Source organism: Pongo abelii, chromosome 1 (genome assembly GCF_028885655.2).
Source record: "Pongo abelii isolate AG06213 chromosome 1, NHGRI_mPonAbe1-v2.0_pri, whole genome shotgun sequence".
Taxonomy (NCBI): Eukaryota; Metazoa; Chordata; class Mammalia; order Primates; family Hominidae; genus Pongo; species Pongo abelii.
In genome coordinates, this window is record NC_071985.2 from 112,889,174 (window position 1) to 112,916,972 (window position 27,799).

The window sequence follows — 27,799 nt, forward strand, 5'->3', positions numbered from 1 at the left end:
TGTCCCTACAAAGAACATGAACTCATCATTTTTTATGGCTGCATAGTATTCCATGGTGTATATGTGCCACATTTTCTTAATCCAGTCTATCATTGTTGGACATTTGGGTTGGTTCCAAGTCTTTGCTATTGTGGATAGTGCTGCAATAAACATACGTGTGCATGTGTCTTTATAGCAGCATGATTTATAATCCTTTGGGTATATAGCCAGTAATGGGATGGCTGGGTCAAATGGTATTTCTACTTCTAGATCCCTGAGGAATTGCCACACTGTCTTCCACAATGGTTGAATTAGTTTACAGTCCCACCAACAGTGTAAAAGTGTTCCTATTTCTCCACATCCTCTCCAGCACCTGTTGTTTCCTGACTTTTTAATGATCGCCATTCTAACTGGTGTGAGATGGTGTCCCATTGTGGTTTTGATTTGCATTTCTCTGATGGCCAGTGATGATGAGCATTTTTTTCATGTGTTTTTTGGTTGCATAAATGTCTTCTTTTGAGAAGTGTCTGTTCATGTCCTTCACCCACTTTTTGATGGGGTTGTTTGTTTTTTTCTTGTAAATTTGTTTGAGTTCATTGAAGATTCTGAATTATCTTATGTGGAGATTGACATCTGACATCCATTGCGATGACTGATGGTGGAAAGGAAAGCAGTGATCTATGTGCTTAAATTTTATCAATGAAGGACAGTGGAACATGACAGTTAGTTGACTGCAAGAATAAAGGGCACTGGGTGGCACAGACTGTAGCATGTGCTTTAAGACAGCAGGGTTTTCGAGAGGAGGAAGAGGAGAAATACCCTGGAAGTGATAGTGTGAAGCAAAGAGGACACAGGCCTTGTTGTAAGCATTTAAAGTGCATTGGATTGACAAGAAGCAACAGGTATTTCAGAGAAGAGATTGGAAATGAAGAATTTCACTGATGACAGAACTTTGCAAAAGGCTCAGTGTAAGAGCAGGAGGTGACACAGCAAGGTAGGAGACTGAGTTAGAACACCAACACACCAAGATATATGGAGATAAGAATTTAAAGATAAGATGGAAGACCTAGATATCCTGGACTGCTGGGGGCACCTAGACATTCTCTCTCTGTAGGAACATGAAGTCAACTATATCCCCCTAAAGCAGGAACCACTCCAGCTCTTTTCTGTGTTCTCTACACACTCATATTAGACAGGGGGTTGGTGGTGGGGATGACTGAATGAACTAAGGAGTGAATGCATGACTCTCATAAAAGGTAGAGGAAGATTGGTGCTGTGGGAGGAGTGGAGGGAGACATTCATTTGGAAAGTCAGATGGCAGGAACCTTTTTATTGAGTAGTAGAAGAGCAAAGCAGAAGGACCAGAATCTGGAGTCAAAAGACATGGTTGAGTTCTCATTCTGCAACTTCCTAGCTGCAGGTCTTTGGGAAAATGACTCCTTTATACATAACTCTGACCTCATCTATAAAAACCTTTCCTCCTTAGGAGATTGAGCTTCAAACTGTCACCTCTTTGAGGCTCCTGTCCCTTTACTACAACACTAATTTCATCCCATTTGGAAATTGTGTAGAGCTGTACAAGTAAAAGGGTGGACAATAAACAGGAGAAATATAGTAGGTTCCACATACTCTAACGCCCAGCCCTTGGCCTATGCACCAACACTCACTCCCAACTCCTTGAAAAGCTACTATTAAAAGAGTTTCCCTTTGGTTTTGAAAGATGTTTCTTATAATGCATAGCACATTAAAATAATAACAACTAACACCGCAGAAGAGTGTGGAACACCCAGTGAGAGTAATACCGATAAGGAGCCAGGGTCTAAAACAAGACACATAGGGTTACCTTGGGATGTGATACAACAAGGAACATCATAACCTCCTGCTTAGATGGCTGGGCAGAATCAAGGCTGCCACAGAGCCTGATGGAGTAGGAGGAACCACGCCCAGCCATTCCCACACATGCTCAGGAGCAGGGCAGCTATGTGCATGTTGGAGAGATGCTGTTTGTCTTTGACTCACCCATGTTCTGAGTGAGCCCTTTGACCCAGTTTTAGAAGCAGACTGAGCCACGGTGAGCAGAGGCGGGGCTTAGGGAGGCAGGAGTCTTGGGGCTTTATAAAGCCCTGCTGGGCACCACTGGGCATCTCTTTCAAGGTTTCTGCTGGGTTTCTGAACTGCTGGGTTTCTGTTTGCTACTCTGGAGATGCAGCGTCTGTTGACTCCAGTGAAGCGCATTCTGCAACTGACAAGAGTGATGCAGGAAACCTCCCTCACACCTGCTCGCCTGCTCCCAGTAGCCCACCAAAGGTGAGTCACTTTTTGAGAAGCACCTTGTAACTAGTAAAAGATAGTTTTTCCCTGCTTTTGGGGAAAACTCACTAGAATCCCACTCAAAATTTGGCAAGGCTTGTGCACAGCAGCCTTAGACAAGCAAGTTAACTTTACAGGGTCTCAGTTACCTCATCTCTAAACAGACAATCCCTTTCAGCTGTGAAGTGAGAAGAGCCCAAACCTCTGACACATGCTGTGTTTGTGAGCAATGGCAACTTTTACTCCACCAGCTGCACGAAGCAGTAGAAATATCAGTACCAGGCCACAGCTTTCCTCTCTCCACCACCATTCCCACCTTTACCCCTAGCCTCTGCCAAGACCCTCAGGACCTTGTGCCAACTGCAGTGTTAGTAAAACCAGTGACTTTATATCACTGCAGCAGGATCAGAAATGGACTGAGAATGAGAAGCTGTGTTTGCCTTGTGTTCCAATTTTATGAAAAGGGGAAATGTGTGTTTATGTGTGTATGTGTACATGCTCTTTGCAAGAAGAACATGCACACTCCTTTTCTTTGTAAATAGTCCCTGAACATGGCCCAAGTGCTTATGTTTTCCATCATCAGCGATGATGGTAACATAGCTATCGTTAGTGCCTCAGGCTCCCAGCCACCTGTGTGTTTCTGTCTAATCCCCAAAACATCCGCTACACATTGGGACTAGTTCTTTATTTCCTTACATTTTTACTCTATATTCTATGACTACTAAATATTTAGAAAAATGATTTTGACCTGGTGTCTTTCCTTGCCAAATACCCAGGGAACCTGGGTGTATAGATGTGCATGGTAGAGGCGGATGCACATAGCTTTCTTATATTCTTCATTATGCTGCCATCATCTCACTCTCCCCATGCACTGCCAAATCCTGCATGTGGGTTAAATGTCCCAGCTCAGGATTTAACCTGTTTCTATGTTTGTGAAGAAGAGATTGATGTGGGTTTGCTTGTTTTGATAGCAATAGTTGGCCATCAGCTAAAAGACACACATCAATCCTCCCCAACATTCTGACTCCCTTGGTTCAAACTCTTGGAATCATTCCCATTTCCCTTCTGGTATATTCACCGTTAATCCCATTATGCATGGCTTGAACTAATATTGCTTTTCATGAGTCACCTTTTCTCTATATGTCTAATCGCCTTTAATCCAACCCACATTGGCTCTAACTCCAACCTAAAAGTGAGACTTCCATCTCAGCATCTGCTTTGCTGTCTTCAAAATTAGGTAAGACTTGTGCCCTCCACTTCCTGTATTTCTCACATATTGTCTTCCTGCTCCCCTATACACCTGCATCTCCAGGGTTCCTTGCTTGTTCAGTCACCCCCTGCCATGGCCACTGACCCTTCATTCCCCTCCAGTTCTTCACTGGCAGAAGTCTGTCATCCATCAAGGTTTGCCTCAAATGTGGTCTCTTCCGTGAAGCTTCCCTGATCCTCCAACCCACTGAAATCTCTGCTTCCTTTGAACTCCTGTGGATTTTGCCCACATCCCTCTTGCGGGCCTGACCACATTCTGCCTTGAAGTTGGGTTATATGTGTGCTTATCATTCCTCACACTGGTCAAGGAGGTCTCAAGAACCTCACCCTCTTCTTTTCTTTGTCCAACCCCTTTGTTCAACCCTCACAAACCCTTCCCAGCACAGTGCCTGAAGTGTAGTAATTCATTTTGAAACACAAGGGAAGGAGGCAAGATGGAATACAGAAGTAAAGGTGTGGTGCGTGTTCTTGAAGTGGGCAACACCAGGAGAAAAATGATTTAAAATTACACAAAGTGATCATTCTTAAGAGAAAGCACAAGATGAGAAGGATACTCTTAACTTCAGTGGGCTGAAGCTTCTGGAAGCCTCTACGTGTTAATTTTCTTCAAGGCTTTATAATCCATTTCTAGAAATAGCTCCCCACCAAGACAGCTACAAAAGTTACCAACTGACCCGTTCTAAGCTTCTTCTCGCAAGCTTAGATTTCTAACTGGGAAGAAAGGGAGGCAGCCAGCCCAGAGAATTCAGAGTGAGAACGAGGCTGAGAGAAAGGCAGCCAAACTGGCAGGACAAGCGCTGGATTAACCATTAGCTCCTAGGTACTGGGGAAGCTCCTCCGTAAATATTTGGGAGTACAAACTCCAGTTATTTGGAGGGCGTCAAATAAATAGGGAAGATAAATAAACTCCAAACCTCTCCTGTCAGATATAATGCGTATTTATCACTCTGCCTCACTATCTTGTGATCATATGATCCACTTTTGCCTCACAGCTGTCCTTAAAAGTGACCTTGCTGCTGGGAGAATTGGGGCTACCAGAGGCTCAGAATCCCAAAGATGATTGATAGACACATTCAATCTGAGTTCCAGCTCCTGTAGAATGGAGCTAAATTTATAAGCCTGGCACCCAGGGCAGTGAAGGGACAGAGTATTTCTAACACGTGAGAAACTATGAAGTTACCCTGAGTGCATCACTTTAGCAGTGTGTGCCTTGGTTTCACTATCTATAAAATGAAGAATGTTGCTAAAGTGAACAGAAGGTATAAAGTACTTTTATATGGGAGCAGTACGAAGATCACCAAGTTCACCTCCCATATGCTCCCATACAAAAGGGAGCACAGATTTTCACCAGGGATATTAAGAATCTGGGTTAAAGAGAAGTGGATTGGTCCAGAAAAGAAATAGATCATCCCTCCCCTCTTCTGCTGACCCCTTCCCCTTTCTTTTTTCTCTGCTCTCATTTAGAATTGCACTTTCTGCTCTCTGTGTTCCCTGCATATTTAGCTGTAAAAATGTCTGCCTCTTTCATTGGGCTGTGCTGTCTTTATGGGCACAATGCATGTCTTATTCACCGCTGTGTATTTGGACTAGAACTGTGTTGGGTGTGCTCAATAAACATTGGAAGGCCCTATCAGAAAAATCAGCTAGCAGAAAACTTACTTAAAAGTAGGAAAACAGTGGGTATGTTCTTGTGTAGAAAAAATAAAGAAGAAGGAGAAAGGCATGTAATTAGAGGTACACTTTTAAAATGAGTAAAGATTGTATAATTATGCCCTATAAGGGCTTATAACATGTAGAAGTAAAGTATATGACAATAATGGTTCAAAAGGATGCAGAGAGTAAATAAAGTCAACCTAAAGTTTTTGCAGTGTTCCAAAAGTAAGATAAGTATTAATTTAAGTAAGATTACAACAAGCCAATTATGCATGTTATAATCTTTAAGGTCACCGGTAAAAGGAAAAGAGAGTGTAAAATGAATAATAAATATTTGCTTAATCAAAAAGGATATGGGAAAGGAGGAATAAAAGAACAAAGAACAAATGAGACAAATAGAAACAAATAAAAAAATAGACAGTTCCGGCTGGGCGTGGTGGCTCACGCCTGTAATCCCAGCACTTTGGAAGACCGAGGTCAGGAGATTGAGACCATCCTGGCTAACATGGTGAAACCCTGTCTCTACTAAAAATACAAAAAATTAGCCGGGCGTGGTGGCAGGTGCCTGTAGTCCCAGCTACTCGGGAGGCTGAGGAAGGAGAATGGCGTGAACCCAGGAGGCGGAGCTTGCAGTGAGCAGAGATCACGCCACTGCACTCCAGCTTGGGTGACAGAGTGAGACTCCATCTTAAAAAAGAGAAAAAAAAGATTTAGTTCCAACTATATTAGTAATTACAACAAATATAAATGGATGAAATACTCAAATTAAAACACCACTATTGTTAGACTTATTAAAATTTTTTTAAAGGACTAAAAATATATACCGATCACAAGAGACATATGTTAAAGATAAAGACTTTAAGAAGTTGAAAGTAAAAAGGGACAGAAAAAGATATACCATGCAAACAGTAAGCAAAAAGCTAGAGTAGCTATATCGACGTCAGGAAAGGAAACTTTATGCCAAGAATATCACAAAGATGAAAAGGGATATTTAATAAGGATAGAAGGGTCAATTCAATGAAAAGATACAACAATACTAAATTTGTAGTCATCTGATAACATAGATTCAAAATATATAGAAAATTAATTAAATGATTGCTATATTACTGTCTTTTGAGGAAATTGTCTACAAACCATTAGTGGGAGTTTGATTGTTATCTCCATCACAGGTTTTCTACAGCCTCTGCTGTCCCCCTGGCCAAAACAGATACTTGGCCAAAGGACGTGGGCATCCTGGCCCTGGAGGTCTACTTCCCAGCCCAATATGTGGACCAAACTGACCTGGAGAAGTATAACAATGTGGAAGCAGGAAAGTATACAGTGGGCTTGGGCCAGACCCATATGGGCTTCTGCTCAGTCCAAGAGGACATCAACTCCCTGTGCCTGACGGTGGTGCAACGGCTGATGGAGCGCATACAGCTCCCATGGGACTCTGTGGGCAGGCTGGAAGTAGGCACTGAGACCATCATTGACAAGTCCAAAGCTGTCAAAACAGTGCTCATGGAACTCTTCCAGGATTCAGGCAATACTGATATTGAGGGCATAGATACCACCAATGCCTGCTACGGTGGTACTGCCTCTCTCTTCAATGCTGCCAACTGGATGGAGTCCAGTTCCTGGGATGGTATGTACTGCCACGAACCTTATGTAAGAAAGGTGCTGGAATTGGAGGCTGAATATTACCAGTTTTGCTTTTCTGTTCCCTAGGTGGCTTCATCTAGTGAAGGAAGGACAATATATTCACACAGCTGCTGCTATCATCCAACGATAACCACTTAGACTTATATAGCTTTACAGTTAGGTAGCATGTTCACATAGCCATTCATTTAATTCTTACAACAGCCTAGGAAGTGTGTATTATACCAGATTTATAGAAGAGAACATGGAAGATCTGATATCTTACACATAGTGAGTGGCAGAGGCAAAAATGCCAAACCACATCTGACATATTTCCTATTTTACTGTACCTGTTTCTCTTAAAAATGTCCTAAGTCTCTGAGAGATTGGTGATGTTGAAAGATTTATGTAAGTTTAGATGTTCGGGAAAAAAACACCTTCATAGAAACAGGCCCAGAAAACCACAGGATAGACTGTGAATATTTCCACCCTTTCTCCCTTAGCTGGCTCCTCGCATATCGCTTTTTCCTTAACATATTAACATTACCTTGTATCTTACTTATATCTTCTCCCAATGCTATATTGGAGGACTAACCCCTGTTGTTACAGCAAGAAATGATTCAAGGGAAACAGTACAGTATGAGAGTTTGAAGCCATAGCTCTATCAATAATCATTGATAAATTCCTGAACCTCTTTGAGCCTCAGGGTTATTTGCCTATCTGCCTTGCTTACCTCATAAGAGGACTGAATAGAATAATTCATAGAAATGTGAAATTTTCATAAAGATGTGAAAAAACAGTATGTTGGCAGTAGTTAAGACACTCTATATTTACTAAGTTTGAAACTAGGATTAAAAACCTTAGAAACCATGATGAGCATTAATTATAAAATTAATCAAAAAGCCTTAATATTGGCAGAGTCCTCAGAGGTTATCTAATTCAATATCTTTTGCTTTAGAAAAAAGAGGTCAAGAGGAGTTTAACAGTTTATCTCTGTACATGCAGCAAGACAGTGCAATTCCAAAAGTCCATTCCAAGATTTTCCAACTGCCCTACCTGGCTCCATCATTAACAATTCCACTGACATGGGATGGTCCAGTCTACATCATCAAGTCTGTTCTTAAAGTGCCTCTCCTACTTGATACTTGTATTACTACCTCTCTAGTAACCCCTACCACCATTACCACCACTGATATGTCCAACCAATTATTTAGTTGAGGAGTAGAAATGAAAAATAAGGGGCATTCACCAGCCTTTAGCCAAAGAACAAAGAGTCTATTATTGAGAGCATTGTCAGCCTTAAGCACGCCATTTCAAATGAGTAGATTCTTCTGAGGGGCTGGGTATTCCACAGATGGGGTTGCAAATGCATCTTTAAAAAAAATATGGTATCTGGGTATAAAAGTAAAAATTTAAAAAACAAGTTATTGAAATGTGAATCTTTAGTTTGTATTTAAAACAAAAAACAGCTAAGCTTGAGCCCGGACACTCGGACGACATACCCTGCAGGTGACAGTAACCACCAGGACCGGAGGATGCCAGTGTGAATGAGAACTCTGCTTCTGACCTAGCCAATCATTCACCTGGGGACCCTCAGGTGGGAGGGAGTGGCTCTGAGACTCAGGGAGTTCGGAATCATTCCAGAGAAAAGAGGAGGGGATGAGGAAAGAGACGAGTATTTCTGGCTCAGATTGGCTGGGAGTCCCCATGTTTTCTTGTGTTTTTTTTTTAAATGAAAATAATTAAAATTTATATTTGGAAAAAAACATACACATACACAAAAGTATATAAAGCAAAGAAAGACTCCTCATTTGACCCCCATTACCACTTCCCAAAATTTAACACTAATGGTTTATATGTATTCTTCCAATATTTTTTCTAAGTACCTGCAAGTATACACATATCTATTCCATTTTAAACATTGTACAAAATATTCCTCATCTCTTAGGTCTTAGAGGTAATTCTGTATCAACATATGTAAGGTCTATCTGATTCTTTTTAAAACCACAATATTCTTTGATGGATATGCCAAATTTTATTTAATTAATCCCATATTGATGGATATTTAGTTTTTTTGCAATGATAAATAAAGTTTTAATGACCATTGTACAATAGCTTTGTATACTTTTGGCATTGTATTATAAGAATAAATTCCTAGAAGTGGAATCTCAGGATAGGTTGATTTAAAAGTTTGATAAAATGTGCCAAATTCTTCTCCAAAATGTTGTACTAACTTACATTCCTACAATGTATATATTATCAAACTTTATAATCTTTGTCAATTTAACAAGTAAAATTATAATGTTTTTGATTTGCCTTTCTTTTACTATAAGAAATCTTGAATATTTCTATGTTGTTTATTGGCCTTTTTTATTATATAGCTTGCCTTTTTTAATTTTTTATTTATTTATTTTTTTAGACACAGTCTCGCTCTGTTGCCGGGCTGGAGTGCAGTGGCGGTGATCTCAGCTCACTGCAACCTCCGCCTCCCAGGTTCAAGCAATTCTCCTGTCTCAGCCTCCCAAGTAGCTGGGACTACAGAAGCCCACCACCACATCCAGCTCATTTTTTGTATTTTTAGTAGAGATGGGATTTCACTGTGTTAGCCAGGATGGTCTCGATCTCCTGACCTCACGATCCTCCTGCCTTGGCCTCCCGTTTTTTGTATTTTTAGTAGAGATGGGATTTCACCATGTTAGCCAGGATGGTCTCAATCTCCTGACCTCACAATCCTACCGCCTCAGCCTCCCAAAGTGCTGGGACTACAGGCGTGAGCCACCGTGCCTGGCCTAGCTTGCCTTTTTAATGAAACTTTTATAAATGAAGATAAATTGCTTTTTGTTGGTTGTAAGTATTGTAAATACTTCCCCAATTTGTCTTTTGACTTTGTTTCTGATAGAAGGCTTTGATTTTTAGATAACCAAATTTACTGGCCTTTTCCTAAATGGATTCTAAATACTTTTCTATAGTTTCTAAAGTTTTCAAAATGTGTGCGTGTGTGCTTATATACAGGTAGAAAAAAGTATTGTTTTCCCATAATTTTATGTATGTAAAAATTATATATACTTAAATATATATTTATATATATTAAATATACCAATTTACTTATACTAATATATTTATATATACTAAATATATACTTACATTTATATATTTACATAAATTATTTATATATTTATATGTATACACACACACACACACACACACATGCACATAGTATTGGGGAAGAAAACAATACTTTTTCATTGATGTTGGAGTTGGGATTGCTATAATTCTTAAGAGAAGGTCCCTGGATTTCAGTGAATTTGGGTTGGAGTCCTGACTGAATCCTTACCCTACCATTTATTAGCTATGTGGTTTTTGGGCAAGTGGCTTAAATTCTTTAGGCCTCAGTTGCTTCATCTGTAGGATAGGGATAACTATATCTGCTATATAGATTTATCATGAGGATTAAATTATATGGAAATATGGCTCCCAAAGCAGTGCTGTGGGTGAATACTGGGAGCTTCCTCACAGGTCAGAATACTAAAATTACTACCATATCTCACCCACAAACTTGAGTTTTTGGGACAGTACTTCTGACAGATGAAAGTGGAACACATAATAGTCAAGACCACAATTATTTATTGTATACTAGTCTGATTATCATAAATTTAGTGACTACGGACCATTTACTCAACATAAACTCTTTTCACAATGAAAGTAGTGCCACACAATTCAAGTCACATGGTTCAGGATCCAGTCAGAATTGGGTTTGAATATCAAAATCCATATTAACTAGCTATGTGACCTCACACTAGTTACTCAGTCTCTCAGGAAGGCAATGTCTTCACTTATGAATGTGGATGTTACCTACCTCATTAGATTGTTTCAAGAATTATTTAAGGACAACTAGTGTCCTACTAGTGTTTTAAATGTTAGTTTCCCTCCCTGTCCTTTACCTTCTATGATTTAGGATATAATTTCAGGATCATGGTGTGCTATAAGGAGATGGGTACAAACGCAAACCTGAATTGTCTCCAAAAGTGCCAATTAACACATTTTTCACTGAAGTCAGAGACAGAATTCTGAATAAATGAGCGTTTTACAGAGTGTCAGGACACTAAATTTTGACTACACATTTCAAATGTATCATGAATTGCACTAGAAAATAAGCTCCACAGGACTGGGATTTTTTATTTTGTTTATCACTCTATATCCAGGACCTAGAATTGTGCCTGGTACACAGTAGGCACTCAGTCTACTCTAGATTTGGTAGTGATGGTAAATATTTCTTGTTTCTCTTTACAGGTCGTTATGCCATGGTGGTCTGTGGAGACATTGCCGTCTATCCCAGTGGTAATGCTCGTCCCACAGGTGGGGCCGGAGCTGTGGCTATGCTGATTGGGCCCAAGGCCCCTCTGGCCCTGGAGCGAGGTTTGTAGTAATTCATTACCAAGAGGCTGTGCATGGCATAGCCAAGAACGTAGATCCTAATCCCACATTGGTACACCTGCTACTCAGGGCTGAGGTATGGGTTTGAGGATGGTATTGCTTGCCTCTAAAAAGGACTGGTCTATGGAGCAGAGGGAGGAGAGGAGAAATGGGAGAGGGGAGTCCGCAAGGTTTCCTCTCTTGCATCATCAGGCATTGAGATAACGATGCGTGGAATGAGTGGTGCAGATGCTGGTGAGGAATCTTAGGGAACTCTTGTGGCAATTGAAGATTAAAATATATAACTGGATATAAAGTGAAAGTCTTTCCTTTGAGACTGTTGGCTTCTATTCTAGGTTTTGTTAAGCCCATGTAGGTGAGGAAAGGGAAATATACATCTCATTTTTGTAACACCAACAACCTGTCCAACTCCTTTTGAATATGGGAGGGATGTTGAATGGGCTTGAACTTGGGCATGGGACACGGATAATGACCAGAAACCTCCTTTATATGGTTCTCTCATCCTTTGTGCTCAAGGTAGGCTGCATTGTGTAGTCTCTGAAACCCTTTGTGTGCCTTTCCAGGGCTGAGGGGAACCCATATGGAGAATGCGTATGACTTCTACAAACCAAATTTGGCCTCGGAGTACCCAATAGTGGATGGGAAGCTTTCCATCCAGTGCTACTTGCGGGCCTTGGATCGATGTTACACATCATACCGTAAAAAAATCCAGAATCAATGGAAGCAAGGTATGAGATTGAGAGGGCAGAAAGTGGGGGCTCTATTTACATAGGCCAAGGGTTTGTACCCAAAGACCATGACATGGTCTCTTCTCTCCTGCCTTGAAAATAATGTCAAGAGAATTGTTTCCTGTCCTCTTTCTTACACTCTTCCCTGGGTCTATGCTAAAATCCATTTGGATGTCATTCAAGTTCAGGTGTAAAATTGCTTCTAACTTGAGCTAAATAAAAGAAAGTAAACAATCCAGGGCAAGGCCCCCAGTATGAAACCAAGAGGTGTCAGCCACCTGGGAAGATGGTGTTAAGAGGCTGGGCAGCCACATTCTATAGTGGTTGGCATTTGTTTCTGGTTAAGTTAGGCATGGTTTGACTCTTGGTTTGTAGTTTACCATCTTTTAAAGTCTGACGTTGAGAAATCGTACCTATATTTTCTATATGCTAAAGTGTTATCAGTAATTTTTCTCTTCGTGATGCTACTGCAGGTTGATTTTATTTTCACCTTTAGTTTTGGAATTTCCCTCCTGAGAAATATGTACTGCTTTCACAAGCAGAAAATAAGCAAAGAAATCTTCCTTTTAAAATACAGAGAAGCAGGGAGTGGTGGCTCACGCCTGTAATCCCAGCACTTTGGGAAGCTGAGGCAGGAGGATCGCTTGAACCCAGGAATTTGAGACCAATGTGGGCAACAAAGCAAGACCCTGTCTCTAAAAAAAAAAAATACAAAAGTTAGCCAGGCATGGTGGCATGAGCCTGTAGTCCCAGCTACTCAGAAGGCTGAGATGGGGGTAATTGCTTGAGACCAGGAGCCCATGCAGTGAGCTATGATCAAGCGACTGCCCTCCAGCCTGGACTACAGAGTGAAACAAACCCTGTCTCTAAAAACATAAATAAATAAAAAGAAAGTACAGTTAAATCCACTTTAAAGACACAAATAGTATTCTTGCCTGCTCAGGCATGCCCAGATGGGCATCTACAAAAGACAGATTGCAGTGTGGGAGAAGGCATGGATGCCTTGGGGGTGGCATAAAGAGCTACCTCTTGTCCCTTTCTACTGCAGTGGGTGGGACACCACCTGCCAGAGGTGAACCTCATGGGCAAGAAGTTGCTTTGGGCCTCTCTGCCTCTGTCTGTCTTCTGTAATTGGTTATTTGCTCCTAACTCCTCTGAATTCTTGTGGCATTTAAATTTTACTCCTTATTTGCATATGTAAGGTGACAGATGCTGCTTTGGATCCCAGCACTAAAATGTAATCTTTCCTAAGGGCAGAGATTGCATTGCCCTCTTCTTCAGAGTGAGAGAGATAGTCTGTAAAGTAGAGTCAGAGACATCTGAACCTGAATCCAAAGCCAGCCTTTTTAAAGTTGGACAGATGACAATGTTTTGTAGACCGGTTCCTTCTCTGGAAAATGAAGAAAATTATATAACACAAGGTTGATTTGAGACAAGTATCATAGAGGCTGGTAATAGTAGATACAAAGGCTTTGTTTCTTTCCCTTCTTTCCTTATTCGTAGAGATTGCTTAGTAAGTGCATGTAAAATGAATAAATAAAGCTTATATGTGTTTGCAGGAGGTGGGAAGTAGTTCTCTGGGAGGCCTGGAGAAACTCGGCACAGTTAAATCTCAGGGAGGAGATCTAAATGGCTCGCCCCTCATGCCCCATCCTTGCCTTCACACTTCCTCTTCCAGCTGGCAGTGATCGACCCTTCACCCTTGACGATTTACAGTACATGATCTTTCATACACCCTTTTGCAAGATGGTCCAGAAGTCTCTGGCTCGCCTGATGTTCAATGACTTCGTGTCAGCCAGCAGTGACACACAAACCAGCTTATATAAGGGGCTGGAGGCTTTCGGGTGAGTCCTCTTCTTGGGGAGCCTAGAGGCTGGTGAGGTGTGAGCAAGAAGGAGGCTTCTTCATGCCTTAAGTCTAGACCACCAGCACCCCTGTGGGGGACAAATGGCAATCCTCCAGCAGAACAGGAACAATCCCAGGTCCTTCCATGGGGTAGTGGGTTATTGTCTGGGTAGGGCCGTCCATGAGTTATTGCAGGGAAACATGGGGGATTTGGCAGCACTGCAGGATCAAGGGGCAATAAGAAACTACAGAGGAGAAAGAAAGAAAGAGAGAAAGGGAGAAAGGGAGGAAGGGAGAAAGAGAGTAGCTAAATCATTCAGTCAATAAACATTTTCTGAACATGTTATGTGCTAGACATCATATTAACCTCTCAGGATACTAAAATGAGTGTGACTCCATGGTCCCTGCCCTAGAGCATCTCACAGCCTATACAGACACAAACACACAGAAGCAAATGATCACACTACAGGGTAGCAATTTGAGAAGTGTCAGGTCCCATTCTCATTTGTCATTGTCTTAATTCATGTCCTGCTTTTGCTTTTCTCCCATCTATAAAATGGAGATGTTCCAGCTCATCCCCTTAGATGTGAAAAAGCAGAAAGAATGCTGTTTATTGATTCACTACACTAATACACTAATATTTACAAAGAAATGTCTTCAGTACAGTTTCCACTGGGAAAGGAATCTTTCCCTTTCTTCTTGGTACCTGTTTATTTCAAATTTTGGTCAATTTTATCAACAGTAGAATAGGCTACCAAGTGTAGCCCCTGTTACTAACTAGTACTCCTAACCCTGCCACTAACTAAAACATCAAAATTAACACAAACACTGCTTGTAAGACCAGCCCTATCGAAACAAAAAGTATAACATATACCAAAGATACTAGCTTAATATCTTTAATATATAAAGATATTATCAATAATAAAATAAATACCCTAACAGAAAAATGAGCAAAGGATATGAACAGAAAATTTTCTCAAAGAAGATATGTATATGATCACATTTTAAATGTGCATGTTCATTAATAAAAAGTTTACTCAAGTTACCATTTTTTCTAGATAGTCTTTTTAAAATGTGAATACACAGAATTGTCAAGCCTGTGGGAAAATGGGCAGTAGTGGATGTGTAAATGGATCAGGTGTTTTGAGGAGTAACAAGAGAGCATGAAGCCAAAGCCTTAAAGATGTGCAACCTTTGGGCTCAGTAATCCCGTGTGTTTAAAAGAACACCTACCTATTCACTGTAGTGTTTTAACTAGCGAGGAACAGGAGCAGGAAGATAGGTTAAAGTGCGGTACATCCTGTCATGGACCATTCTTCAGCCTTTACAAATAATGTTGTAGAATGTCATGGAAGAATATATATATATATATACACACACACACTAAGTTAAGAAAGTATGCTACCCACAACACATAGCATGATTTTCTTTCTAATTTCCTAGTAAGCTCTATAAAAGTAGGGATGGATTCCACCAGAAAAACATGCCCTAAATACTCTCTCTGAATGTTAAGGCCATTAGTGGTATGTTCTCCTTTGTACTGTTCTGTATTTCCAAATATTGTAGAAAAAACATGCACCCAGAAGTCCTCTCCAGAAGCTGTTACTTTTCCCCCTTGCTCCCTCCCTCCCCTCCCCTGGCCTCTCACATGGCTACCTCTGGCTACTTCCCAGGGGGCTAAAGCTGGAAGACACCTACATCAACAAGGACCTCGATAAAGCCCTTCTAAAGGCCTCTCAGGACATGTTCGACAAGAAAACCAAGGCCTCCCTTTACCTCTCCACTCACAATGGGAACATGTACACCTCATCCCTGTACGGGTGCCTGGCCTCGCTTCTGTCCCAGTGAGTATTGCATCTGGCTCCATGTCCTACATGCACACCCTCAGCCTCTGCCCCCATGGTCTGCAGGGCAACAAAGTTGGGTTTCTCTTTTGGCTCAGAAATTTAAAAGAAAGGAAGGGGCCTGGTGTGGTGGCTCATGCCTGTAATCTCAGCACTTGGGGAGGTTTAGGCAGGCAGATCTCCTGAACCTAGGAGTTGGAGACCTGCCTGGGCAACGTGGTGAAACCTCATCTCTACAAAAATTAGCTGAGCATGGTTGTGTGCACGTGTGGTCCCAGCTGCTCGGGAGGCTGAAGTGGGAGGATGGTGTGAGCCCAGGAGTGGAAGGTTGCAGTGAGCCATGATTGTTCCATGGGACTCCAACCTGGATGACAGAATGAGATCCTGTCATAAATAAATAAATAAATATAAAAGAAAGGAAAGGAGGAAGAAGGCAGGAAAAGGAAGGAAGATGAGAGAAACTTGTACCAAAGGTGTATGTATAGGCAGATTTACAGTCTATATCAGACAGTGGTCTCCAAAGTGAAGTACATGATATCAAGGGATGGGCAAGATCTGTTTGGGCGCATCAAGAAAACAGTAGCTTTGGTATGCATATTTTTGTCTCGTTTATTTAAAATCTCTATACTTAGTAGAGCATGGTGGTTCAATGGGTCTGACTTTAGAGCCCACAACCTGGGTTCAAATTTTTTTAACCACTTATTAGGGTTGACTTTGGATAATACTTAACCTCAATGCACCTCACTTTACCCATCTGTAGCATGTATGCAATCACAATACCTGTGTTCTACTGTTTTTATGAGCATTAAGTATCTAAAACAATTAAAATAGCAGTGCTTAGCAGGTGCTCAAATGTTGGATGTTATTTCTATTCATTTTCTGTTTTGTGGGTTTTCTAAGGAAGTACTGCATATAACATAAGAAAGTGCTCATGAAGTGGCTCATGCCTACAATCCCAGAGCTTTGGAAGGCTCAGGCAGGAGGATCTCTTGAGCTCAGGAGTTTGAGACCAGCCTCGGGAACATAGGGAGGCCCCATCTCTACAAAATTTTTTTAAACAATTAGCCATGGATGTTCACGGTGGCTCACGCCTGTAATACCAACACTTTGGGAGGCCAAGGTGGGAAGATCACCTGAGGTCAGGAGTTTGAGAACAGCCTGGCCAACATGGCAAAACCCCTTCTCTACTAAAAATACAAACATCAGCTGGGCATGGTGGTACGTGCCTGTAGTCCCAGCAACTCAAGAGGCTGAGGCATGAGAATTGCTTGAACCCGGGAGGCAGACGTTGCAGTGAGCTGAGATCGAGCTACTGCACTCTAGCTTGGGTGACAGAGTGAGACTCTGTCTCAAAAAAAAAAAAAATTATCTGGGTGTGGCGGCTTGCACGTGTAGTCCCAGCTACTCAGGATCCTGAATCCTGAGGTGGGAGGATCACTTGAGCCCAGGAGGTAAAGGCTGCAGTGAGCCATGATCACGCCACTGCACTCCGGGCACTCCAGGCTGGGCAACAGAGCAAGACTCTGCCAAAAAAAAAAAAAAAAAAAAAAAGGGCAGGAAAAAGTGCTTATGGGTGAACTTGATCAAATTATTACTCACAGGGGATGATCAAAAAGTTATGACTGCTGAACCATTACCAATCAACATGGGAGCCTGATGGGTGAGTCCAGGGGTCTGATCTCCATCTGGAGACACCTTCAGAATGCACTGAATTTATCCTGTCCTCATGAGAGGGGAGAAGCTCTATGTACACCAAAAATTATCTTGTGTTTTCTCTGCCTTACGTATCTTGGATATTAGCTGCTTTCCTTTTGGCAAGGTTTCCTAAACAAAGGCCTGTCCCTGGGGTTTACCACAAGTCCCTCTTTATGTAGGGTGCCTGGAACCCATTTCTAGTTGCATGAGGTAGACAGGGAGAAGATCTGGAAGATAGGCTGTTGTTCTATTTGAAGTGCAGAATATTTTATATATATATATATGTATATATAATGTGTTTTTTATTTGATTTCTTTCCCCCCAGCCACTCTGCCCAAGAACTGGCTGGCTCCAGGATTGGTGCCTTCTCTTATGGCTCTGGTTTAGCAGCAAGTTTCTTTTCATTTCGAGTATCCCAGGATGCTTCTCCAGGTGAGTGTTATCTTTCTAGTAGGCCTTCCTGACAAGATTCATCTGGTAGAATAACCATCTTCTTCCCCACCATTACTGAGGCTGCCGTCTTGACAGAGTTATGTTATTATTAATAGCAAAGTAAATCACTGAAGGGATTTAAGCATGGAGTAAGTTTGTTTAATTTATGTGTTTAAAGCACTTATTTGGCTACTACTTAAGAGACTAGATTGAAAAGGAACAAAGCTGGATATGGGGAAACCACTTAGATTGTTCCAGTAAATAGTTCAGGCAAGAGGTAATGGTGGTTTGGTTGCAACTGATTAAAGAGAAGTTGATGGATTTGAGATACCTAATAAGAATTTATTGATTATTTTGTGATTGATGTGATTAAGGACATGCATCTAAGTACTATGTGGCATACACGTTGACCAAATCAGTGTGTCTGCCTGCATGTTTTGCTAACAAGTATGTTTGCTTATCATTTCTTGGTATTCTAAGCCACACACACCACACGTTCCTCCAGGGTGTAACCTCCCACAGAACCTGGCTCTCTGTTGGACTCGTGATTGGCAATAGTGATAATGACAATGAAAAAGGTGTAACAATCTTGCTTTTGCTTCCCAGGCTCTCCCCTGGACAAGTTGGTGTCCAGTACATCAGACCTGCCAAAACGCCTAGCCTCCCGAAAGTGTGTGTCTCCTGAGGAGTTCACAGAAATAATGAACCAAAGAGAGCAATTCTACCATAAGGGTAAGAAAAAACGCAGGAAGAGAGGAAGAGAAGGTAACTTATCTCAGAGCCCATTCCAGTAGTTGGGAGCCAGGGATTTCTTCAGAAATCTAGAATTTAGTAGTCCAGGGTCAAGACTTTTATGAGATATGGTTGGGAGAAGATTTGCTAGAAGATCTGTTGTCCAAAGGGGCAAGAAGTGGGTGGGGAAACAGAAGATAGAGTTGGGTAGAGGGAGGCAGGATGCAGCTTCCCAGTATAGAATATAGCTAAACACCCAGAATGTGTAGTCCCATGGAAGCCAGAAGTACAGTCTTTGAAAACACTGTCTGCAACAGTTGAAAGAGTACAGACTTCAGAACTAGATATCCAAATCGAACCCTGAGCTGTGCCACTCACTAGCTGTTTATCTTTGGAAAAATGGTTGAACTTTTCTCAGTTGTCTTATTTCTAAAATCATACCGATTTTGCAGGATTTCCAAACAAATTAAATGAATTACTCTACATAAATATGTTATCGACTAATATTACTGTCTCCTCCAAATTGCCCTCTTTCTCCACCAAACATAAAAACAAAATATTGCTCCAAAAGCAACAAATGAAAGGAAAATGAAACCCAAAGGTAATACTAGAGTGATTAGTTGGTGGTTTTAAAACCATGGTAATACACAGTTTTACCATGGTTTCTATAGGTTTTATATATATTCTCAAGCAAAACTTGGGATGCGTGTTGTTTTGCAGCGTGGTCTCAAAAGAAGACAGAATATATGGAATTGGAGACGTTCCAGAAAACCTAGACCTAGTGGTCATTGATCTCTTCTGGACCACTGGATATGTTATAGCAAAGAAAGACAATGAAAATAAAAATAGAGCTGGGCATAGTGGCTCACGCCTGTAATGCTAGCCCTTTGGGAGGCAGAGGCAGGTGGATCACCTGAGGCCAGGAGTTTGAGACCAGCCTGGCCAACATGGTGAAACCCCATCTCTACTAAAAATATAAAAAATATAAAAATATGAATATAATAAAAAAATAAAAATTATGTAAAAATTAGCTGGGTGTGGTGGCACACACCTCTAATCTCAGCTACTCAGGAGGCTGAGGAGAATTGCTTGAACCCAAGAGGCAGAGGATGCAGTGAACTGAGATCACACCACCACACTCTAGCCTGGGTGACAGAGCGAGACTCTTTCTCAAAACAAAAAAAAAAAAAAAGAAGAAGAAAAGAAAAATAGGACCTCTGAGAACAAACGTTAATGGACAAAGCACTGAAATACTGCAATGAATCAGAACCAGAAAATTTAGAGTTTAGAAGGAAGTGTCTGTTAGGAAACAGGAAGCTGGGAATTGCATCTCAAAGTAGGAACTATTGGCAAAAGGATGGGATGAAGATTTCAGTGGAGGAAGGCTATGTTTACTGTCGGAAAATGTTGTACTCTTATAATAAAAGTCTTAATAGCCTTTTATTAAGGCCTTAAGTGCTAGATTCAAGATGGCTGCCCCTCTTGTTCTGCGGGTCCAGTGTTCTATTTGGTGGACTAAGGGTGACCTTGCAGCCCCTTGCAGCACAGCCAAGAGAGCTTTACTGTGAAGGGGCAGACATCTTCATTACCATTTTCTCTTCCAAAAATTCATATAACTCTTTGTGAGTACTGCCTCTTCTCCTCATTCCACAGTGAATTTCTCCCCACCTGGTGACACAAACAGCCTTTTCCCAGGTACTTGGTACCTGGAGCGAGTGGACGAGCAGCATCGCCGAAAGTATGCCCGGCGTCCTGTCTAAAGGTGGTGAGTGAGAATTTGCAGAGTTGGTGGCATAAAACCCTAATGTCTTCCTCTGGGTAACAACACAGAGAGAGAAGGTGGGGACAGGTGCAGGGAGAAGAAAGTTTAATGGAAGAGGATTGGGGTGAAAGGAGAAATGGGAGAATTATTTGTGGTATTTTTAAAAGGAAAAGCAAGTATTCAGAATAGGAATCTTGTAGTTTGGGAACATTAACCAGGCCAGGGAGGGTTCATAGCTTTCAAACTAATCAGAAGTGGGGATTTGTACCATAAAGACCAATTAAAACTCTTGGGGCTCTTTGCCTTGGAAAGGCAAAAGCTGGGGGAGAAACATGTTCTGAAATCTTGAATGTGAAAAATAGGAGCTGGATTTGTTTACCTGATCTGCTGAAGATAGGAAGCTCTCCTAGAAGCTTGACAGATTAGCATTCAGAGCATCCGTTGAGTGAATAGGCTGTGAACCTGAACCTATAGAAATCATTACTCCAGGGGGATGAGATCAACAGATCTGATGAGCAACAGAACAACCAAGATGAACAGCCCCAGAGCCTCAGAAATGGTACACACCAATGTGTGGGAGACAGATTCATAAGGAATGGGGCAGTTGAAGATTCTGTTAAAGCCAGACACTTCCGCTGGAGGGAGTTTTAGGCTAAGGGTCATGTAACAATTCTTATATCGTGGGATTCCTTCTGGGGAGAAGCAATGAGGTTTAGGAAATTCGTGGACACAAGGATAGGGAGAAGAGAGCAAAATGAAAGAGGATTGTGGTGAGAGGAGAAATGGGAGAATTCTTTATGATCGTTTTTAAAGGAAAGCAAACATTCAAAAATAAGAATCTTATATGAACCCAGGTAGCTGCCTTCAGTTGACCAAATAGGTAGGATAAGCAGAATGATAGAGTGAGAAGAGATTTATTTTACAACCCATAAATTTTAATTAGTGCTGTCTCCATGCTCAAGTTTTTAAGATTTTCCCCTCCTTTTGGTAGATGGAGAGGGAGGAAGAAAAAGGTGTGCCGAGGCAGGGAAGGAGCAGAGGAAGGGAAGGAAGAAGTCAGTGGGTGGCAGAGATGCACAGATACAGCCACCTGAGAGGAAGCAGAGGTGCAGGTGGAGGGGCCCTGAGTTCATTCCTTACCGCTGGGATATTGGCAGGTGCTAGGCTGTTGCAGCCCAGGTGTTGTTAGGGCTAGGAGAGGTGGACAAGTGGGCTGAGGGCCGCAGGATGCCTTTGAGAGGCCGAGCTCAGTTAGCAGGCCCTGAAGACTGTGGTACTGCCCGGGAGCCTGTGTGCATGTTGGAAATACGGTTCTTAAGGGCAGGTCAGTAGCAAAGAGGGGCTGTTAAATGTGTCAACTTAGTTCATTCATCAAAAGAAGAGTGGGAGAAATAGGGAGGGAGGGGGGAAAGGGAGAGAGAGAGGTTGGGGAGAGAGTCAGTGGGAGGGGGAGAGAGAAAGAGAAATTTGGAATTTTTAAAGGAGAATTTCCACGTCAGGCTCCCTCCCTCTCATGGTAGACAAGCTTCTCACAAGTGCTTAGGCAGCATTATACCTGAAAAAAAAGCTGGAACTCTTGAACTTTTCTCATGTTGATTATTAATATGAGCAGTGAACTTCCAACAATGAGATTTTAGCAGAAATGAGGGGCTGCTGTCAGTGCAGTGCTCGTGGTGGAGCTCTACAGGTCTCTGCAGTGCCCTAGCCTGCCCCTCCTGCTCTCCTATCACAAGCAGATGTGCGATGGGGACCCTGCCTACCCCCAGCCTTGGCTCCAGTAGCATTGGGCACAGATCCCTCAGGTGTCCAGGCTTGGCACAGGGTGCATAGTGGGAGCACCCTCAGGATGAAGTTAGGAGAGCCCCTCTGCACAGCCACGCCTCGGGCAAGAAGCAGGTACTGGGGGCAGGGTGCCCAAGAGGAGACTCATGATTGAATGACCTTTTATTTATTTAAGTTCTACAGATCCATGGAAAGCTTCCTGGGAAACGTGTGCTAGCAGAGCTTCTCCCCGTGAATCATATTTTTAAGATCCCACTCTTAGCTGGTAAATGAATTTGAATCAACATAGTAGCCCCATAAGCATCAGCCCTGTAGAGTGAGGAGCCATCCCTAGCGGGCCCTTCATTCCTCTCCATGCTGCAATCACTGTCCTGGGCTTATGGTGCTATGGACTAGGGGTCCTTTGTGAAACAGCAAGATGGAGCAATGGAGAGAAGACCTCTTCCTGAATCACTGGCCTCCAGAAATGTGCATGCAGATCAGCTGTTGCCTTCAAGATCCAGATAAACTTTCCTGTCATGTGTTAGAACTTTATTATTATTAATATTGTTAAACTTCTGTGCTGTTCCTGTGAATCTCCAAATTTTGTACCTTGTTCTAAGCTAATATATGGCAATTAAAAAGAGAGAAAGAGGAAACGATTCCTGTGTTTCTTGGAACCCAGAATACAAACCCAGCTAACATGCAGCAAGCCTACTAGACCTCGTGGGTCAGAGGGCTGGGTCCTCACCTCACAGGCTGCCTCTGTCCCCTTGCAATTCCATTCTATTTCTGCCACATGCCAAGTGCTATGACAGGTACAAGGCAAATAAGAATGGTAGAACACATCTTCCCCCAGCCCACTTCCCTGACCTAAAGATACCACATAGACAGAGAACAGCAGACAGGGGCCAGCAGGAGCTGTAGTTCAGATCTTCTTGGTCATTGCTTGCCGCTGTTATTTGAACAAATAAACACAGGGCAAAGGTTAACAAGTTTTTGCCTTCTATAGCCAAAAATAAAAAAATGAATAAATTTTGATGCCTGGCAGGAAATTATTCCATTACAGGATCTTTCCCCCTTGGGGGAGGGCACTGCTTCTTCCAGGGTCCTCTTATAAAATAGCAATGGTTCAGGGAGATGGGGATTGAGCTGAGGAGGGGAGTGAGAGGAGAGGGAAAGTATCAGGGTGTTGTCATCACTTCCTTTTAGAAAGTTTCCTCAGCCACCCCCATGAGGAAAGGGCACCTTGGAAAAGAGAGAGGATCCTTTCCATTGGTGGGGAGCAGAGCTGGTGGGGGTGGGGGAGGAGGCCTCAGGGAGCGCTTAAGAATGGCCCCACAGGAATGAGAAGCTGGGTCTGTTCCCTTCACTGTTTTACTCAAGGCTGTTCACGTCACAACAAATCCCAGATAAGCCCCAATTTGCTCAGCGAATCCAGCATCAGCTGACTGCCTTCCCAGGCCTCTCTCAAGGTGCCTGCAAAACTCTACTCATCACACCAGCTGCAGCCGCCGCTTAGCAGCCCCTCTTTGCTACCCTCTTGCTGCCTGCACCTCCTCAGCAAGATGTTTAGGGGCCCTCAACCTGGTTGGCATCCCTAGCAGAACAACATGTGCCTTTCGGTATCTGTGTGCAGGGGAGAAAAGCCAGCATTAACCTTAGCTCTGAGACAAGAGGCCTCGGGCTTGGCCTTCTATCCACACAGAAGCTCACTGTGGAGTGTTGGTGCTGAAACTGTCTCCATCAGCCTCAGTCAGCCTCAGCAACCAGAACTTCCCATACTTCCTGCATCAGAGGCCAGGCCTGTCTCCACTAGGGAGGCATTTGAGCACAAATGGGATGATGTTAAACATTCGACAACCAGGTTGTCAAGGGCTGACCAATTGAATGGACATGGCCCACACCCCGCACACCAGCTGGGCATCAGCGCTGGCTCCCTCCAACTTCCCTTATTCACCAACTTTTATACCGAGCCCGAGGCCTTCCTCTGTCAGCTCTGGGACACTGATGCCTGCCTGCTCTGAACAAAGCCCTCTCCCCCATGTAAGGTCAGCACACGAGGGAATGAGTTGCCAATGGCTCTGTCAACATTTTCACCCTAAAGTCTACAGATACCATACAAATAAAGACTTTCCCTGTAGGCAAAAATTCATGCAGGGTGACCCAGGGCAGGAGAGAGGATGGCAGATTGGGCAGGTGTTGGGCTATGATACACTCATTCAAACGGGAATACTCAACATGTGATGTTAAAACTGATGCAAAGGATGGCCCCGCCACTGACCATGAGACAAGCCCAAGCTCTAGGGGGACACACTGATCACATCTTCAGGAGTCAGCACGTTGAGGCAGATTCTGCGTGTGGCCCAGCTTTTGCCCTGCCTCCACCCTGAGCTCACAGCCAGCCTTCTGCTTCCCAGCCAGTGTGCACAAGAATGAACTTCTACTCTAAAGGGGCAGTGAAGAGATGCCACATACCACAGAGAACATGAGGGAGTCCATGGCACCCTCCCTGTAGCACTAGCTGGATTTTTCAAAAATTTCATTGTATATATTTGAGGGATAGAACATGATGTTGTAAGAGATATATATGTAGTAAAATGGTTACTGTAATGGAACAAATTAACATATTCATTATTTTACAAAGTTACCCATCCCCTTGCCACCACGGCAAGAGCAGCTGCAATCTAGGAAAAATCGTCAGTACAATATACTGCTATTAACTATAGTCCTCATGTTGTACATAAGATCTTTTGACTTACTCACCCTATGTATTTTCTACTTTACATTCTTTGACCTGTATCTCCCTAGACACCCCCTCAACTACTTTTCTAGTCCCTATGTCAATATATTTGACCTCTTTTTTTGGGGGGGATTCCACATATAAGTGAATATGTGCAATAATTTTCTTTTTGTGTCTGGCCTATTTACTTAGTCATCAGGGAAATGCAAATCAAAACCACAGTGAGATACCACCTCACACCTGTTAAGATGGCTATTACCAAAAAGACAAGAGATAGCAAGTGTTGGTAAAGATGTGGAGAAAAGGAGAAACTTTCTAGACTGTTGATGGGAATGTAAATTGATGCAGCTATTATGAAGAATATTACAGTTTCCTAAAGAAAGCAGCTGAATTTTACAACGAATCCTGCCCTTTAAGTTTGGGAGAGGTTATGTGGATAGCCATGGGACACGTGATACCATGAGATCGTCCCATGCCCTCTTTCATGACCCAGTCTAGGAAGACATTTTGAGATGCTCAAGTAATCCGGGTTTCTAGTACTGTTCCGAAGACCTTAGTGCACAGAACATGATTTGTTTAGGGGCTTATGAGGAAGGAGGCTGAGAGGCTAAACGTTGAGCTCAATTTTTAACTGAATTTTTAACTTCATAAATTTCAGCCTGTTTTTCTACCCATCAGTGCACTCAAGTGACCTCAGTGGATGCCATGTGAGGCACAGGCATTTTTCCATTTGGAGATAATGGGTTGTCTGATGTCAGGACACCCAGTGTCTAGATCTGGCTGAACATAATTGCAATGAGGTCATGTAGAGAACTATTTGGTTCATGGGGTTGGTTCTATGTAAAGGATTGAGACCTGCCTGTCTGCTCTCAGACTAGCATAGGATGAAGAAACCAACATTCACCAAGTGCTCCTGGCACTTCCCATAAGTCACTGTTTAATCCAGTAAATTCTCATTGCAGTTCTGTGAGAGGCACCATTAGCCCTCCCACAGATGAGGAAACAAAGGACTAGGATAATTAAACACTGAGTTCCCGGTCAGACAGCTGTCCAGAGTTGACCATGACATTCACAACCAGGCCCATTCCCTTCAAGGTGAGCTACAGCAAGGCCAACCCCTCTGAGTTCACTGCAGACACTAACACGGCCCTTACTGCTGGAGTTCTTATTGACGCCTAGCTCCATCACAAAACTAAGGAGGTCAGAGTGCTGAACTAGCCCCTGCCAGTGCCAAGCAGCTGCCCTGTGTCAAGCTTTCTTAGCCAGGCCAGGAATCTCAGAAACAGACACTATTGGGCACACAGTAAGAATGGATCATCCCTTATTAATGGGGAAAAAAATTCCCTGAAGTCAATCTTTTGGGTAGAATGCTGTTCAGCTGTTATTTTGCATGAAAATCATCTTTCAAAAAAAAGTGACATGTTCACCAACCCACACTGAACTTGCCTTGTGAACTTGCCAAATAGTCTCATACCCCCATAATTTTACACTTTCTTTCCCTTATGAAATCCTTCTAAACATCTCCTGAGACACCAATATCCTCAGCTCAAATTACTTCCTCCTGTGGACTCAAGAGAATTTCCTATACGCCTCTGTTGTAGCATCACTCACTGCTTCCAGTGACCTCTGCATGCTCTGTCCCTCTCACCAGACTTCTATGGAAAAAGGGTCAGGTTTGAATTCTCCTCTTAAAGTAAAGCACCTAGCCCAGTGCCTGGTACATAATGCTGGGCTTGTGTGTTGAATCTTACTTATTAATGTGCATGTATATTCCCAGATGGAGGGGGTCTGAAATACCGTAGCACTGTGAAATACTTTGTTCCTGTAAAAGTGCCTCTGAGTAACCTTCGACAGACAAGAGAGGGATCATCTTCAAAGAACTCAACCAAGCCATTTGCTCATCCCAATCTTCCCCCACACCCGCTCCGCTCCCGCAGTCTGAACCAAACCCTACGTCTGCCTTTGGACGCCCTCTGGTGGCGCTTTAGGATAATGACCACACAAAGGCGCAGAAGGAGTTGGGGGTAGGCTCTTTATTAGACGGTTATTGCTGTACTACAGGGTCAGAGTGCGGTGTAAGCAGTGTCAGAGGCCCGCGTTCAGCCCAAGAATGTGGATTTTCTCTCCCTATTGATCACAGTGGGTAGGTTTCTTCAGAAAAGCCCCAGAGGCGGGGACCAGTGAGCCCCAAGGTTAGAAGTGGAACTGGAAGGCTTCGGTCGCATGCTGCTTCCACGCTTCCAGGCTGGGCAGCAAGGAGGAGATGCCCATGACGTGCCAGGTCTCCCCATCTGACACCAGTGAAGTCTGATAGGACAGCAGCCGCACGCCTGCCTCTGCCAGGAGGCCTGGAAATAGAAGAAACTCCTGGTTGGCACAGGGGATAGGGGAAAAAGGAGCGAGGGATTGGGAGCAGAGTCAGAAGTTCTAAGCTTCTGTGATCAAAGGTGCAATGAGCGGATGATGGTCTCAGAATCAAAGAGCTGAGATGGGAGAGCAACAGGGCATCTGCTCAGCTTCCATGGATATTCCTGACTCTCTGGGAACACAGTGATCATCAGCTGTAGCTCTTGACTTTCTGATTGCCAGTTTTATCCAGCCAACAGCAAGGGAGAAAAGCAGGAAAGTTCCCTTGGGCAGCCAGCAAGAATGGTGAAATTAGGCCCTTCAGGGTTTGAAGGCACACCCTCCGCCAAACATGGACGTGTGCCAAAACCCCTAGCAGCCCAAGCCCCAGCTGACTGGGGCAGGTCCAAGATGCCCACCATGGCTGAAGGCTTTGTAGGTTTTGCTGCAGCTGCGCTGGCCACCAGGGACAGCCATAGGGCCAGCAGGCAGGAGTAAGAAACCTGCACTGAATGTCCCTGAGCTCCTGGGCTATGGCTCCACAAGCTGGTCCAGTGTACCTAACATGGCGAGCTGAGGACCTACAGCTGGGCAGGAATAGAGGCTATGGCCCCACCCCTGCCATGCTGCTCTGTGACCCTGGATAAGG

The 27,799-nt window shown here is 43.1% G+C and overlaps 2 protein-coding genes across 4 annotated transcripts in view; one reads left to right on the forward strand and one right to left on the reverse strand.

Annotated features, from left to right (window-relative positions):
• The first annotated feature begins 1,724 nt into the window (after positions 1–1,724).
• Positions 1,725–23,089, forward strand: HMGCS2 (3-hydroxy-3-methylglutaryl-CoA synthase 2). Of its 2 annotated transcripts, none has more exons than XM_024257556.2 (10): positions 1,725–2,286; positions 6,381–6,835; positions 11,119–11,244; positions 11,826–11,990; positions 13,669–13,834; positions 15,509–15,679; positions 17,700–17,806; positions 18,413–18,538; positions 20,192–20,303; positions 22,258–23,089. In XM_024257556.2, exons 1-9 carry the CDS (start codon positions 2,183–2,185, stop codon positions 20,296–20,298), a joined length of 1,527 nt encoding a protein of 508 aa, XP_024113324.2. In that variant the 5' UTR covers positions 1,725–2,182; the 3' UTR covers positions 20,299–20,303; positions 22,258–23,089. The 2 variants fall into 2 exon arrangements, with proteins under 2 accessions (XP_024113324.2, XP_054384648.1); XM_054528673.1 differs by having other exon boundaries at positions 2,122–2,286; positions 22,266–22,717.
• A 3,733-nt stretch (positions 23,090–26,822) lies between these two features.
• The window catches only part of PHGDH (phosphoglycerate dehydrogenase), a 32,313-nt gene continuing 31,336 nt past the window's right edge, over positions 26,823–27,799 (reverse strand). For both annotated transcript variants that reach the window (XM_054547645.2, NM_001135273.1), the window contains 1 exon segment: positions 26,823–27,152. In XM_054547645.2, the coding sequence (XP_054403620.1) occupies positions 26,998–27,152 (155 nt within the window). In that variant the 3' untranslated portion in view covers positions 26,823–26,997.

Excerpts from the sequence above, each read along its gene's own strand:
- HMGCS2 (XM_024257556.2), top strand. The coding sequence starts at position 2,183 with ATGCAGCGTCTGTTGACTCCAGTGAAGCGCATTCTGCAACTGACAAGA. Across the intron at positions 6,836-11,118 it reads GGAGTCCAGTTCCTGGGATG|GTCGTTATGCCATGGTGGTC; the intron begins GTATGTACTGCC and ends TTCTCTTTACAG. Across the intron at positions 13,835-15,508 it reads AAGGGGCTGGAGGCTTTCGG|GGGGCTAAAGCTGGAAGACA; the intron begins GTGAGTCCTCTT and ends GCTACTTCCCAG.